The sequence below is a fragment of the Oryzias latipes genome, chromosome 4 (genome assembly GCF_053564925.1).
Source record: "Oryzias latipes strain Hd-rR chromosome 4, Olatipes_Hd-rR_3.1".
In the NCBI taxonomy this organism is placed as follows: Eukaryota; Metazoa; Chordata; class Actinopteri; order Beloniformes; family Adrianichthyidae; genus Oryzias; species Oryzias latipes.
The window spans coordinates 18,983,439-18,999,291 of record NC_136240.1 but is presented as its reverse complement, the minus strand read 5'-3'; the positions used below and the strand labels follow the sequence as shown (position 1 = coordinate 18,999,291).

The 15,853-nt window shown below is 38.5% G+C and overlaps 1 protein-coding gene across 13 annotated transcripts in view; it reads right to left on the bottom strand.

Moving 5' to 3' along the window:
* Positions 1-1,293: 1,293 nt before the first annotated feature.
* kank4 (KN motif and ankyrin repeat domains 4) overlaps positions 1,294-15,853 on the bottom strand; it is an 81,793-nt gene continuing 67,233 nt past the window's right edge. For 12 of the 13 annotated variants that reach the window (XM_078946002.1, XM_078945996.1, XM_020702481.3 and 9 more), the window contains 7 exons: positions 13,376-13,469; positions 10,161-10,412; positions 8,553-8,637; positions 7,934-8,153; positions 7,704-7,846; positions 7,169-7,369; positions 1,294-4,140 (listed from right to left, as the gene is read on the bottom strand). In XM_078946002.1, the coding sequence (XP_078802128.1) occupies positions 4,033-4,140; positions 7,169-7,369; positions 7,704-7,846; positions 7,934-8,153; positions 8,553-8,637; positions 10,161-10,412; positions 13,376-13,469 (1,103 nt within the window). In that variant the 3' untranslated portion in view covers positions 1,294-4,032. Of the gene's footprint in view, positions 4,141-7,168; positions 7,370-7,703; positions 7,847-7,933; positions 8,154-8,552; positions 8,638-10,160; positions 10,413-13,375; positions 13,470-13,744; positions 13,862-15,853 lie in introns of those variants that run through there. The other variant, XM_078946003.1, reaches the window with a different exon arrangement.

Genomic DNA, 15,853 nt, shown 5'->3' with positions numbered 1-15,853 from the left:
AAATTGCAGTAATAAAAATAATAAACCACTCTGAAAGTAAACCTAACCTTTTACCACCACTTGTCATCTGACATGTAAATGACAGAATTTAATGAACTAAAACCAATTCACCAAAACTATAAACCTATGATTCATTCAGATTGTTAGCATTTTTCCTGTTCTTCACCTGTTGAAACACTATACTACGGCTTGGTGCCATCTTTGATAAGAGGCATCTGACAAAAAGGGGGGAAAAGATGAATCTGATGCTATTGGGGTAAATATTCGCATTCCTAAAGTGTTTCATTAATTGATGAATTATCCCTTGTGCTATCTTAGATAACCCCACCCTTACATTGACGTGTTCTCCCTACCATGACAAAGGTGGATAAAGGTGGAAAGATTTAATGTAGTCCATGGAAACCAGTGAAGATCACAAATCATTGAAGAAAAAAGGTTCAGAGCACTGTCTAGTGGGTCTAGATGACCCAACGTTAAAGTGCCTAGGATAGCACAAGGGTTAAATTAGCAGCTCAATAATAATAATGACAATTTGGAAGAGATACATTACAAATAAATTGATCAAAAATATGTTGTTTTGGTATTATTATTATTAATATTAAAACAGTTGTTTTTTTTACTAATGTAATCTAAACCATTAGCAAAAAACTAAAAAAATGTGTAGAAATTCTGTAAGGGCCCAGAGCCCCTGGCATACACAATACAGAGGCCAAGCAAATACTTTGAGGGTGGGCTCAGTATTTCATTTTAAAATATTGCTTTTGTTACTTTAGTAATGCTTACAGAATCTTGTATTGATACTAATATTGAATCAAAAATTTGGAAGGGCAAAGCTTTTTGTTGGGAGGGGCAGCTGCCACCCCTTGCCCCAATGTAGCTCCACCCCTGCTGCATGCATTTCATTCAAAAATATTAATTTTTCAGCACAGCCTACTACTAAAGAGGGTACTTGTAAAGACTTTGTCTTTGAGGTGCATCCAACTCCACAAATTAATTATAATCCAAGTCCAAGTTTAGGTGTTTTTAATTCGGATAAGGTAACCCTTTCTGCATTATTACAAGAATTTAATTTAAATGTAAAAGAAATACTGCCTTTTTCAATTGTGTGTATTTTGAATAGTTGTTCATAAAACAAAACTTTATTTTATTAGATATGACCAAATTTCAAAAAAAAAATTGAGAGGTAATTTAATAATTAAAAGGTAAAAGTCAGTCTGCTGATAAAAACTGGCTTGGTACATTCTGAAAATGTTTGACAATCACAAACAAAAAAACAGAAAAGGATGAATCCTCAATGGTCAAATAAATGTTTATTTATTAGAAGTAGTTATCTGGTTCTGTAAGTTACAAGCTTCCACACAGAATATAACACGAGAGGTACAGACTTTTTACATTTGACTCATGTACACAGACTCTGGAAGTAAAAGGGGGACGTTTTTACTCTCATGATTGAATCTTCTTCGAGTCATTTCCTGTAATTTTCTCTGGTAGAGTTACAAGCCTACGATGCACCTCATCGAGTCACACAAAAACTGAAAACATCCAACCAGAAAAACAAGTCACATCATCAGGGAAACAGTTGGAAATCATTCACATTCCCCTTGAGCAGAATATTTGTCCATGCATCTGATATATATGTGATTTAAAAATAGAGCTTTCAGAATAAATACCTCATATACCTTTAAGACTATTAGACAATACTTGATATATAATTTCCCACAATACTGTATGTTTATATATGTGGCTAAAGAAAAGATTTATAATACATCAGAGTTCTATTATACTTCCATTTTAGTTGGATGTGAAACTCTTTTACATCCGATTCACACTGGATGAAATAATAGATTTTCATAAAAAACTAATGCTTAGGCACAGAAAACCAGGTAAAAACAAACAAAAAAATATTTCTTTTTCAGCATCCTGTGAGTCACTCTAAAGACCAGATCTTTTGAGAACTATAAAGCCTCTGTTATTCAACCCTTGTGCTATCCTATGGGGTCAAGATGACCATTGACGTGTTCTCTCTACCATGACAAAGGTGGAAAAAGTTGGAAAGATTTCATGCAATCCATGGACACCAGTGAAGATCACAAACCATTGAAGAAAAAAGGTTCAGAGCACTTTCTGGTGGGTCTAGATGACCCAACTCCCAATGTTAAAGTGCCTAGGATAGCACAAGGGACAATGCAGCTGGTATGTAGATAATATTCAAAATGTGTTATTTTATGTTGAAATATCTGGTAATGAACAAAAAAAAGGAATTTTCCACAAAAAATAAACATTTTTTTAATTTTGTTCTCATAAATTGTCTTCTATAGGTTTTTTTTATCATTTATTATAGCATTTAGCCTTAAAATAATGTTATTTTTTATATTAAATAAAGAATTGTTATACATAGATCTGGCAGTAATTAATTTGAGAGGTAAAGATTTTGCTTTATTATTATTTATGCAATCAAATAACACTGCAATGGATAATAAAAAAGAGTCACTCATATTGAAATGAATGGATGCTTTCTTTTATTGTGTTTTTATTTTATTCATTTTGTCACCTTACTGCTTTTGGGTTGTGTAAACATACCGAAATGTTTGGCATCAGCTGTGGTTTATGAGCGTGGAAAGTTGTAAACATTTGATCAGACCTCCTTTTTTGGTGCTTCAGAAATGCCGATGCAGATTTGCAGTCAACAACAAAAAAATACAGAAGGAGTTGTGTTCCAGGTTTTAGCATTTGCCCTGTGGGATTTCTGAATGTTTTAGTTCATCCTTCAAATTAAAAAAAAATGTGCAAGAGTTTTCCAGCTCTAAGCAGGAGGTTTCTTATTACTTGGCAAACTGTAGTTTTCAGCTGTTTTTCTTCTGTTCTGAGAAATATTTTAGGAACACGGTGTGCACATTTTTGGTCAATGTAAAACATTTGCACACCGTCTGATTAAGGCAACATCACACACACCCTTTGCAGTCATATTGCTTTTTGCTGCAACATTTAAAAACAACACATTTCTAAAGATCTTAACATGAAAATGTGAAAGAAAGAAAAGAAGAAATAAATTCACCCAAAACTAAACATCATAGCTGCAACATCCACAAATGTTGACCATGTGATCCATGCCAGATTAGTTAAACTTGCTACATATGTCTTTTTTTTTTGTCTTTTTTACCTTGAAATGTGTCATAACCAGTCTGACATTCATTGTGCAGTTTGTTTTGTTTTTTACTCATTGATAGGAGGCGGGCAGACCAACAAGGCAAAAGATGTAGAGAATCCATGAAAAAGAGCAGTATTATAACATACTGCTGAGCATGAGCGCACATGAATCAGCCAGTAGGGGGGTGGGAACAGTTGGCATGCAGCGCCTCCAAATGATTCAGTTTGTTTTTCAACTAAACACGTTTTATATTCTTTTCTTTTTTTTCATGATTCATAACGGATGAATCCTCCCTTACATGATGACAGTTATCGCTTCTGGAGTAATATCTGCACACAAATATAATAGCTGATTATTCACTGTACACGACACATAAAAAAAGGTGCAGTAGAAAATACAGTCTTTTTAGGATTATGATTTGTTAGAGTAACATTCTAAGTTTTAATAGGTTCTCAACAATGGCTTAGGTTTAAACCTGAAAATATATCAATGCCATAACAGAAAATAATGTATATTCAATACTATATATCTGAAAGGTAGATCATGTGCTTATTATTTCTGCTTTGAGGGTCAGTCGATGAGGAGAAGCAGCAGCTCGGAGCATGGTCACCCATCGTCCCACCTCAGGTTCTCACCCTGTGTCTGAAGTCACTTTGATCGCCATGGTGATTTTCCACCCACATGTGACCACTTGAGGTTGATGCAGCATATCCACTCACAGGGCATGGTGGGAAGGCTATGAAAGAAAACCCTCCTGTCCCGGAAGTTTGAATGAGGTTTCCTCGACTTTTTATTTTAGTTACCTACTTTTTTTAGCTTCTTTAGTGTTGGATTTCGGTTATTGTGGAAGGCTGTGGAACTCGTCTGGTCTGAACGAGCCTGGCTCAGAGGAGCTTGGCGCTTGAGGTGGACTCAGAGGCATCGGTCCTCAGGAGCTCGGCTATGTCTTGGTGAAAGGCCTCCTCTGCAGCTGATAAAGCTGTGCGACCATTCTGGGGAAGAAAATGGGGGATAAAATCAAAAAACAGCTTTTTAAGCATACCTGCTGCAGGAACAGCTGCAGTCCTCAGGGTGGCAGTGTTGCAATAATTTAAACCCATTCCGACCACACTACTGACAAATGCACCTTCTCCTCCTGACACTTCCAGAGTGAAAATATCACAAAAACAATATTCTGTCAGCATTAATCAGCTAAAGGATACATTGTTTTTTTCACATCGCATTGAAAAACTAAAATTAAATCAAAATGAGTAAAAAGCAGGTTTGTTAAAGCACAATGAGGACAAGCAGGATTTATTGACCTAAATAAACCCACATTTTATATTATTCTGTGTCAACTTATTAGGAATGCTTGATCTATTCAGATAGGAACATAATCCCTGATGGAGGCTTGTGATATAATACATTTGATCAACCTGCATAACATCTGGAGTTCTTGAAGACTTACATTTTAAACCACAACAGCAAACTGGCATTGCACTGTTGTTAATGACCTGTCGTAGAATATTTCAAGTACCTCCATGTCACTTGATGAACAGTTTCTCTAACCATGTTTTCACAGAGCGAGTTAAGGGGGGTTGATAGTAGGCAGGAGGCTGTTTTGATTACTTTTTTTTTCCATTTCTCTGATCAATTCCTTTAAATTAGAGGATACAAAGAATTAATATCAAAAGCAAAACTGATCAATATTCAGTGTTGCTGCTTTTATCCACTTTCATAAATTTTATTTTACCCAATTTTGTTTGGAAACTATGACTGATGACATCATCAATCCATCTTCTGAATCAGCTGAATCCCTTTTGGAGTCACAGGGTTGCTAAGCCAGCTACTGTTGGGCGTAGACAGGGTACACCCTGAACAAAACACCAGTGTGTTGCAGGGCCACACACTCACACAGCTATGGACAATTTAGAGTTATCAATTAAACTGTGAAGCTGGATTTTGGACTTTAAGTTTTGAAAGGAAGGCAAAGAGAAATGCAAGGTGGAGAACATCGAAACTCCACACAGACAGCTGGGATTTGAACCACAGCCTTCTCACTGGGAGGTGAGAGCCCTAACCACAGCACCACCATGTATTGATGACTATAAAACTTGCCTTTTCTTTAAATCCATGTCAAGCATTTATCATTCTAATCAATAAATATCATTTCATTTCCATTAAATTTCAAAATTTAAAAGATACTTTTATGAACTTACCCCCCAATTGTTTAGTTTTTTGGCCTTCATCTATACATAAAAACCTATTTTAGATTGAAAGGCATTGTTGAAGATTCCACTGAAATACTTCAGACTGAATCAGTCTGTGACTGTACATCTCGCAGAAATGAACAGATCAATATGAAACTCTAATCTGAACGATCACTGAACCATTTTGTGGGTCAGTTGTTGGGGATTGAAGCATTAATACAGTGAGCACAAAACACAGTACGGCTAAAGAAGCAGTGGTAAACTTTGCAGAGACTCCGACAGAAAATATAAATGTATTATCAGAGATCAGTTTTATGGAGAAAATTACTTTTTGTTTAAAGGAAAAACCAGAAAAAACAAATGAATCTAGATACAAATAATAAAGTATAATTAAATGAATGTAAAGGAAGTCAGTAGAAAAATTCGCCCTCTTTTTCCTATAAAATATTTTTTTAAATGATCGGTAAATAGCAGGTAAATGTCAAGATTAGAAGAACAAAAATATGAAAGAAAAATTGTTTTAACTCTTGAACGTCAGAGTTTGATATATAAGAGCCTGTGTCCCATCTTCTTGCAATTGCGTAAGCTTTGCACTTTACTGACGTCTGCGTTCAAAATCTGGGGTAAACGCATTGCTACACAAGTTTTCATGATGGTTTTTGGCCTCAACGTACAAAAACCAGGTTGAACTTTGACCAATCAGGGACTCGGACTTGGTAGTGATGAATGGATGTTGTCTCCTTTAAGTCACGGAAGTTGGAAAACTGATTTTGTGGGAAAGAAGTTAATAATTGTGGTTTGTGCCTGATATAATTACCAAGTGTTTCATATATTGGAATAGAGCTGTAAAAGAAAAAGAGTGGAGACAGATTTGCAAGATTTGATCAGAGATCAATTTTATGGAGCAAATTACTTTTTGCTTCAATGAAAAATGGGGTTTAAATTAATCTAAATACAAATAATACAAGGAAGATTTTTTTATGTACAGGAAGTCCACAAATGGCACAAAGCCTCTTCCAACTGTTGGGTTGTGGACATGCACTAGTAAACACTAGAAAGAGCAGAAGAAGAAGAAGCCCCTCCCTGCCCGCCCAATGTGAGCACCATGGGATGTATGCGCGTTCAACGACACACATATAGCGCATTCTGGCACGTCTGTAAGTTTACAGTTTTGAAAATCCAGAAACCCTTAATGCTTACAGTTACGTTACACCTAGTTTTACAGACCATAGTAACATTTTTCTGAGACAGCATTTATTTTAATTCTGGAACTTAAGGCTTGGCTTTCAAAAAGTGACTTGAGAAGCACTGTTAAGAACAATGATGATTAGGATTTATTTAGGAGCCACACGGATTGATTTCTTTGCACTGTTGACAGTGACCTTTTATGCCCTGTTTTGCTGTTTGTTGGTGAGAGCTTGTCTGGAATTGGATCACAGAGAACGCAAGAGGAAATGGTGGAAGAGGAAAAGAATCAATGTGTTGCAATGATATCAAAGCCCCAATCTCTGAAGATTACTCAAACAAATGCCAGCAAACCTCATTGAACTAAATCAACATTGTGCAGAGGAGTCCTTAAGATTGCTCTTCTGCTTTTTCTGAGTTTTATTGTTTTATTTTGAACTAAGTTTTTCATTGATAGTCACTCAAAGGACTGACAACGTTGGAATTTTCACTGCACTAAACATTTAAATCATGCTCAGTATCGAGACAAAAAAGAAAAAAACAGAGGAAAACAAATGCATGTGTCTTATCCTTGTACCCTCTGGACAATCTGATGATATCTCTGCAAACAGCGGCATGATTTCAGATTTACACGGCAACAGTCTACCTTATCTGTGAGGCTGGCATTGCAGCGTCCGGTTTCCAGCAGCAGGCGGACAATGTGTGTGTGTCCGTGCTCGCTGGCACACATCAGCGCCGTGGATCCCTCGCAGTCCTGGGCATTTACATCCGCGCCACAGCTGAGGAGCAGCTTCACCATGGCAACACGGCCATGCCTCACTGCAAGCATAAGTGCCGTCTGGCCTGCCTGGAGAGAGCGCAAAGCCAAGATGGAGATTTAAATAAGAATTTAACACAGGCTAGTTATGAGAAAGATGTAAAAGAGGATTTAACTCTGGGGGGGATATGGATAAAAAGTGGCAAAGCAGGGGTTGAAACTATAGAATAAGGCTCCTTTTTATTTTCTCCAGAAAATTCATTCCTGCAGTGTGACCCACATAAAACTACACAACTTTCAACAACTCCAGGTGTCCCTCAATCCGTTCATTTCACTCACAAAGCAACACAATTGCAAAAAAATACAATCCTAATTTCTTTATTAAAGTCAGTGTGACGGTTGTGTGACTGCAAGAGTGTGCTACCTGTCTGGAGCGAGCATTGACGTCCCCCAGTCTCAGCAGCTGATGGGCCACCTCCAGATCATCCGCACTCTCTGCAGCCGTCAGTGCAGCCAGCATCACAGGTGTGTAGCCCGCCTTGTTCACATTGTCTATTTCACACAGACCTGAGAACACAAACACAGAGTTGCAGACGCAGAGGCAGTGTCACTTGCCCTGTCTGGGTATTAATCTATCTTGAGTGCATGCCTCACCAGTGTCTAGCAGCAGTTTGACCACAGAGAAGTTGGAGTGTGACACGCTGTAATGGAGAGCCATATTCCCGTTGCCGTCTGTCAAGTTAACCACATATGGCAGGAGGGTAGGGGTTGTTCGTCCCACTTGCCGCAGGTATAACCTGACAGTATCAGCCTGAGAGTCTTTCTGACTGGAAACCCTGAACCACTCCTGGTAGAGAACCACCAGGACCTGACGCTAAGGAGCGAGACAACATGAGAAATATTTAAAACAAAGAAAGATAATGAGAGAAAAGCAAGTTTTTCTTTTAAAATCTTTGAATATATCAAAATTAAAACAGTTAGGCAGCTTTTATTTACAGAATGCTAGTAAAGTGTGTGGAACTGCCCGTTTCTTCATCTGTCACATATAATGATCGAGTTTATGATATATGATTCTCAGGCATTGTTTTGAGTAAAATGTGCTTATTGCTAATTTGGGATAATTTGGCAACTTTTACCATTTTTAATTGTTTTTGTTTGTTTAGTACCAAAGATGCCCCTTAGCAGTATGTAATTTAAAATGTATTTGTTTTTCAATCTTAACCCATTTTTTTAGCCTTTTACACACATCTCTTCTATACAAAAACATGTTTACCATTTCTTTATCTGGAGATGAAACCTCTTCCATGCGGTCCTTTACGTAAACACAAGCATCAATGAAACCCTTGTCAACTTTCTCCCTGAAACACACAAAAAAACAACATTAAAAAGATTTTGTATCATACTACTTCTGTATATTTGTGCAAACAACTCACTAACTTTTCGTCCAAGCCTAAGTTTCCCGCCACCCAAAAATCTCCAAAACATTTGATTTTAGAGAAGCTAAAGCTTCCACCATAAAACACCCACACAAACACACACACATACACACAGGAATGAACAAATAGGTGAAGAACGATGAGTTAATAAGTCCTGCCTTCTCCCTTATCAACGCTCTTGCCCCCATGGCTCTCAGCCCTGCCTGCATACCTGGGACACAGCAGTCAGTAACAAGCATGACAACGCTGTCAGTTATTTGCTTTAGTCTCAGACTGCTGGCACATCATGGCATGATGAGTGTCTGCACAGCATGAGTCCAGAACAGAGAGGTGAGAAGTGCTTGAAGTTTACTGGGAAGTTTGCAGGGTTATAAAAACTATTTGTGTGTGTGTTTTCACTGTTGCTCTGTGTGTTCCTCTGAGGCGTTCAGATGCCAAAAGTCTTGAAACTGCAGACAGGAGAAGTAAGTGACATTAATCTTTTTTGCTACAGTGCAGAGGTGCTCTGGGAAATGTTGCATGCTGACATTTGCGTGGGTGTGATGAGAGGCATCCAACTAAAATGGCATTAGCTACCCCGAAAGTGCACAGCGCCCCCTACTGCATCACAAAACCTGAGCGCGTCCTCTAAGAAAATAAAAAGGCGACAGAGCAGTCCCATGCTGATGCCCCTTTTCTCAGAGCAGCGTACACGGCTTTCCAGTTGTAGCAGGTCTTTGTGTGTCAAATCAATCCTTCAGCCTCCGTTTCATGTGTGACGCACAGGATGGAGCAGTACCCAGAAACAAGCACTGAGTGAAAAATGTCATATTTCCCCCCTAAATGCACTGACTGTTGTTCCAATGCATGGGGGACTTATTGTGTATCTGCAAACGGTGACGGCAACATCACAGGTTTAGTGGGTCGACACATTAAAACATGATTAAACTACCTCAACATGAGTTTGATAAAGTATTTAAGAGTGATTTTCTAAACCCTTATTTAAGATTAATTGGCTTACTTTGCATTAGCGCCTTCAGTATTTTTAATTAGGGAAAACAAAGCTGAGGAATACAGATACAAACTACTCAAAATGTGAAGAAATGAGTCCTTCTCAAGTACAAAATGTTTTAATTCTTGTTTTTTTTCAATTTCTATTCAATTTCCTTTCTATAGCCCAATATTACAACATAGTTATCTCAACGGGCTTTACACCGGTAATTGTACAAAACATAAAATCAGTTTTAAAATACAATAAAACAAAAAATAATTTAAAATTTTATGAACTAAGCCTTTCATTTATTGGTTAACGCTGACTTGTTTAATTCTGGTATTTCTCTATCATTTAATGAATAATTAATACAAATTTTCTTAGGATATAACTAAGTATGAAAATGTTCCTGTGTCCACACTAACATCTTACAAATCTCTGAGCACTATTGTAAAAAGGTTGATAACCGTCTCACCCTTCCTCCTCCTCCAGAAGCTCATGTCCTTCTTCTGGATCCATCAGACCTCTCTCAACCTCCTTCTGGTCAGCAGAGGCATCCCCTTTATCGGCCGGGACCTCTGCCTCTCCCTCCTGGACCTCCACTGCTTCCTCTGGCTCCTTTTCCTTCTCCACCTTTACCTCCAAGCTGTCCTCTTCCTCTCCTTCCTCCACCTCCACTTTTGACTTCTCGTCTCCGCTGGACTCTTCACTGGATGTTGTTTCATAGCTTTAAAAAAAAAATACATTTTTTCAGTGTCCTGAATTTTACAAAGTTTCACTTTAAAAAATTATGAAAGCATAGATAAATAAACACATGATGGAATGTATTTCCTCTCTGAAAGTAAACAGGTTGAAAAGAACACACACACCCACACACACACACAAAAGTGACCACATCATCTAACATCTAAAGAATAAAGCTAAATTAACCAAAGCTCAAAGGTTATGTGCCTTTAAGTGTCTTGTATTCTGCTGCCAGATGTCTAACACATCCTCTAAACAATCAACCAAATACATAAACAGCATTCTCATTTAGAGATGTGCTGTTTTGTTCACTGATTTCTTATGTTTAAGGCTAAAGAAGTTTTGCGCATTTGTGTGTTCACTGAGCATGTCAGTGAGGCCAGCGACCAGGTAAGTCACTGAATGCTACTGATTCATGGGAAATGTTGGCATTTATTAGGCACACTGAAACACACACAGCTTCACAGGACACTTTTCAGGGGCCGCAACATTCCCTGAATTCCTGAGGAACTCAAGGGAGAGCAAAGATAGGTTAGACCATCCAAAGAGGAGAAACAAAACCAGCAACCCACTTCCTGGTGTGGGCAGAAGCCTAAATATAGTCAGGGAAAACACTGTCTGATGGCGTTGTCTCTGGAGGAAAAACATCTGCTTGAACTGAGCGGTGTAAGTTAGCTGGATGTTTATCACAGAGGAAGGGGTGATATGGGCTATTTATACAGCTTATACAAAGATCATAAAGCATATTAATGCATGTTACTCCTTGCAGTAACACTGGTGGTCCTGAAAGTGATTTGGGGTGTGTTTGCAGAACCATTTGAAGTTGAGAGGACTGCTGGAGAGAAACTGGAGGTAGTTTTGCTGAGGCAAGCGTGTTTGAAAACGATGCAGCACAGGAATGTCGGCAAGAAGGCAGTAAAGAAATGCACTCACAGCAGCTATTTCCCCCATTTGCAAAATGGTCACAGCAATTTAATGCAAACTTGTGCCCTGCAAAGAGAAATGCTCACCTCTTTCATGAAGGGTAAGCTTTAAAAACCCACTCCAATCATCTTCTGATCTATTGTAAAACTGTCCCCAGTGGTCTTTTAATTATGATTATGCTGTTTTTAGTCAAAAAAAATAAAATAAAATAAAAACCTGACATTTTCTAGGACATAGTCTCTGCAGAGCTGCATGAGTTGAAATTCACCTCTGAGTTGTGGGGAGGACTATTGGTGCACAGTAAGTCCGCCACTAGTTCTCGTTCTCCATCTGTTTACACGCAGATACATCAGCATCAAGCAGAGCCTATGTAGGTTCACACCTACAGGTTTTTGCCAACAGCATTTTTCATCTGCTCCTGATTCACAACAATTTGGATTAAGAAATATTCATAAATGCAATTTAAGCATTATTTTCTTTATGAGAAAAATTGCAACAATAACATGTTAAGAAGGAAAATTCTATTGGAGTGGGTCTTCAAAAACAAAATAAATTGACTTAAGGGTTAAAAACATAAAAGATAAGGCGAGGGTTAAAGAAATGCAAACCTTTTTTTCTTACATTTTTAAAGTCTGATTACAATTTGAGGTTGCCATTTTTCTTTTAATTTGAAAGATTAGCTTAAAAAAGACAAGACAATAATTTTAGTGTGGGATAAAGATTACTTTAGATATAAAGCCTACTTTAGATCATAAATCAGCAGGTTTGCATACTCACACCCAATGCATTTAGTATAAACATCAGACAAAAATGTCAAAAAAAGATAAAATTACTCCTTGGAAAAATTGGCACCTTTGTTCTCACCACTGCTTCCACATGTTGACCTAAAGTTTAAGCTGAATGACAAACACATTGTGAACTCACCCACCACAGTAGATCCTGACATGGGCACACTCAAAAAAGCATTGAAGAAAGCAGAAAACAACACCTGCAGCCTCTTGTAAAACATATTCCTGCACATCAGTACAAACGCACACAATCCCACTTTTCAGGAGAAAACTCGCATTGAAGCAGAAACTGGGACCAAAAATAAAGCAGCTTTGAAGGAATATAAGGAATTAATATTCAATGATGAAATGCCATTAGTAATTTTATTATGAAATGGGAAAAAAGGAAACAATGCAAAAAGTTAGACAAAAAATTTTTAAATTTAAGGATAAAAAATATACCAATTAAAAATTCAGATACCTCTTTTTCTTTCTAAGACTTTGTTCACATTTACAGCCAGAAATATTATGCAAATTATTTTAAACAACAAAATTCTTTTTTATAGAAGTTACAAACCAAAATCCACTCAACTCTCTAGTATTTTAGGAACTCATGAGCCACCACTTGTATGTCAAATCTAAGTCTTCATCTCAAGTGATTTATATCACACTAGGAGTACCAGCAGCTAGTGTGCCGAGCTATTTTGGGACTGATATGCACCTATAGAATCACATGACCATATTGATTCCTCTAAGAAGGTCAAGCATCTACTGAACAGGTTTTCGACAAAAATTTACACATTTTACTAAAAATGCAATGAGAACAAGTTAAGCAACTAACAGCAAAAAGGCTCCAGGGCAGGTTAAGAAATAATCAAATGACTCATAGTTCATCCTTCTGACATAAAAAGGGAGGGTTTATGGTTCAATGTTATTCATTAAAGACAAGATGCAAGCATTAATTCTTAGAATCATTACAAATTACTTTGAAACAGTGCAGTGATGGACACATATTTCTGCCCAAGTTACAATTAATAACAGGGCCGAAGTGAGCTTTTCTGAGAACAAGCTGACATTTTGCCAAATTAAAAACTGTCCACCTTATTGACTTTTATCATTTCAATGATCAAGTATGCCTCGCTGCAAACACTGACAGATATTAGTTCAACGGGCCTAAAAGGCAAAAAGCGCCTCGTTTATTATTGCACTCTCATGTGTTTTTATGTAAACCGTTAAGATTAAAAAGAGGTTTTACCCTCCATTGACTCCGACAAACTTCAGGTTTTTCTTGGCTCCCTTGTTTCCTTGCTTGTCAGCAGCCCCATTTTTCTTCATAATGGATTTGAGACCTGGCGAAGAAGAGGACAGAGAGAAGAAGAGTGAGGACATAAAAGCTGTGTCAGATTTCAGAGGAACTGAGACGTACATTTGTGTGAAGCTTGTGTGCTTAACAATCTGTTTGTTTTTTTGTGTTACAGCCTCTCAATCTGTGTGGTCAAGTCTACATAAAACAAAAAAAACTATTTTTTAGCTTTGAACTGTGTTTTTAAAGTTGCTTGCTACATATGCAAATACTGGAGGAATTTCAGTGTTTCTGTAATGAAAAACCCAAGATACAAAGTACCTCTTTTTTGTTTTTTCTGAATTGATCTTTCAAAAAGTTGCAAATAGTTCTTGTGCTGTTGAAAGAAAGCTAGCATCTGAAACCTCACAGATATTCAGAGAACAAAAACTAAAGGCCCGTTCACACCGGGACGAATTTCGCCGGCGATTTTCGCCGACGTTTAACGCCTTGTGACTAAACAAAGGGCACCAATGAGAGTGTGCACACCGATGCGAAAAAACGCCACGCGTCAAAGCGTCAAAAAAAAAACCGCCCCGGGTTCGTTTTTTTTTTTCGACGCGTCGCGTCGAAATCTATTCGACCAATGAGAATGCCGCTTTTGCACACGTGTCTGGAGCTTCTGAAGTTACAGTAAAACACAACTTGGGGGCGCTCAAACACAAAACTGCCTTGCTGAGCACACATACCAGCGAAGAAGATAGACGCCAAGTAGCGTCTACACTGCCACGAAGAAATAATGAGGTTTTTGGATGTGTAACCCATGTGCTATCCTAGGTACTTTAATATAGGGAGTTGGGTCATCTAGACCCACTAGACCAGGGGTCGGCAACCCATGGCTCCGGAGCCACATGTGGCTCTTTCATCCATCTGTTGTGGCTCCCTGTGACTTTGGAAAATAATGAGTATTTTATAATAATTAAATTTTATTTTAGTTTGTTCATTTTTCATTGCATTTCAAAGGCGCTGATGGCTCCGTACGAAGCGTGAGCCACATAAAAAACATCTTCGTAATGAGCTCGTATTTATCGGGCGAGACCTGCAGAGCTGATAGCAGGGAGAGGCACGCGGGGCGGCTTCAATAAACACTCCGATCTTCTGCCGGGAACTTGACGTACCACGGGGCAGAGACCAACTCGCTGATGACTGAGAGTTCGCGCCAGCGTTGCCAGATAGTCACAGTTTTCCAGCCGAAAAGTCATCTGAAAACCGCCAGACCCAGCCAAAAACCGCCCAACACAGCTTTTGTTGATGTTTTTTTTTCCATACTGGACTGATAAAATAAAAGATTTTTCTAAATAAAAGGTAGTTCAGACTAAAAATAAAATGTGTACAATATTGAATATTTCTTCAGCAGGCCGCCTTCTTCCATTCATTTGCTTAACCCGCTCTATCCCCGCTATAACCTGCGTCCGGCTCTTTCATCCTTGTGCGGCGCTGGAGCGCCCTGACTATCGTATTTAGCGCTCTCTGTGTAGAATACACTGAGGAGCGCGGGGGAAACCAACTCTCAGCTGCAGAGGAGGTGAAAAGGTGAACAGGTAGAGAGGAAAAGCAGGTAAAGAGGCAGAGGAGGGGCTTTGGCTTCAAACTCTGTCAGAGAGATGGAGACACGGGCGTCAGATTCAGACGCAGCTTTCCCTGCAGGAGTTAAAGCAGAGCCTTTTCCTGGGATGATTTTATGAACTCAAACATGGAAACATGATTACCAAGTAGAACTCTTCAAAATAATAACCTGATCTCTCCACATTCTCAGTGTCTACCATGCATTGATAAACACATCGCTCCATGCAGCAATCAGACCAGAACCAGTAGCTCCTCCCACACGCGACCGCGGTATCATCCTTTAGAACACAATGTGCATTTGCAGCGACGTATGCTTCAGACGATTGGCCAATCTACATGTCAATCAAGTCCCGTACATCTCAGTGAGGACTTTGGTGGATTTTAAAGAAGTACTTTTTTTTTTTTTTTAACTTTTTTTTTTACTCGACGTAATGAGCACCTTTGAATAATATATACATGCATAATATATATAAGGATGTCAAAACGGGTTGTGGCTCCGGGTGCTTTCTTTTTTATTAGGGGCGGTCCCAAATGGCTCTTTGAGTAAAAAAGGTTGCCGACCCCTGCACTAGACAGTGCGCTAAACCTTTTTTCTTCAATGATTTGTGAACCTCACTGGTGTCCATGGACTACATGAAATCCTCTCCACCTTTATCCACCTTTGTCGTGGTAGGGAGAACACGTCAATGTAAGGGTGGGGTCATAGGATAGCACAAGAGTTAATGGTTAGCAACAGAATCATGTGAGGGCAAAGAAAGGAGAAGCCGAGTCCCATCTTTAGGATCAAGCTTTACTCTTGTATAACAGCTACAAAGAAAGTGCTCC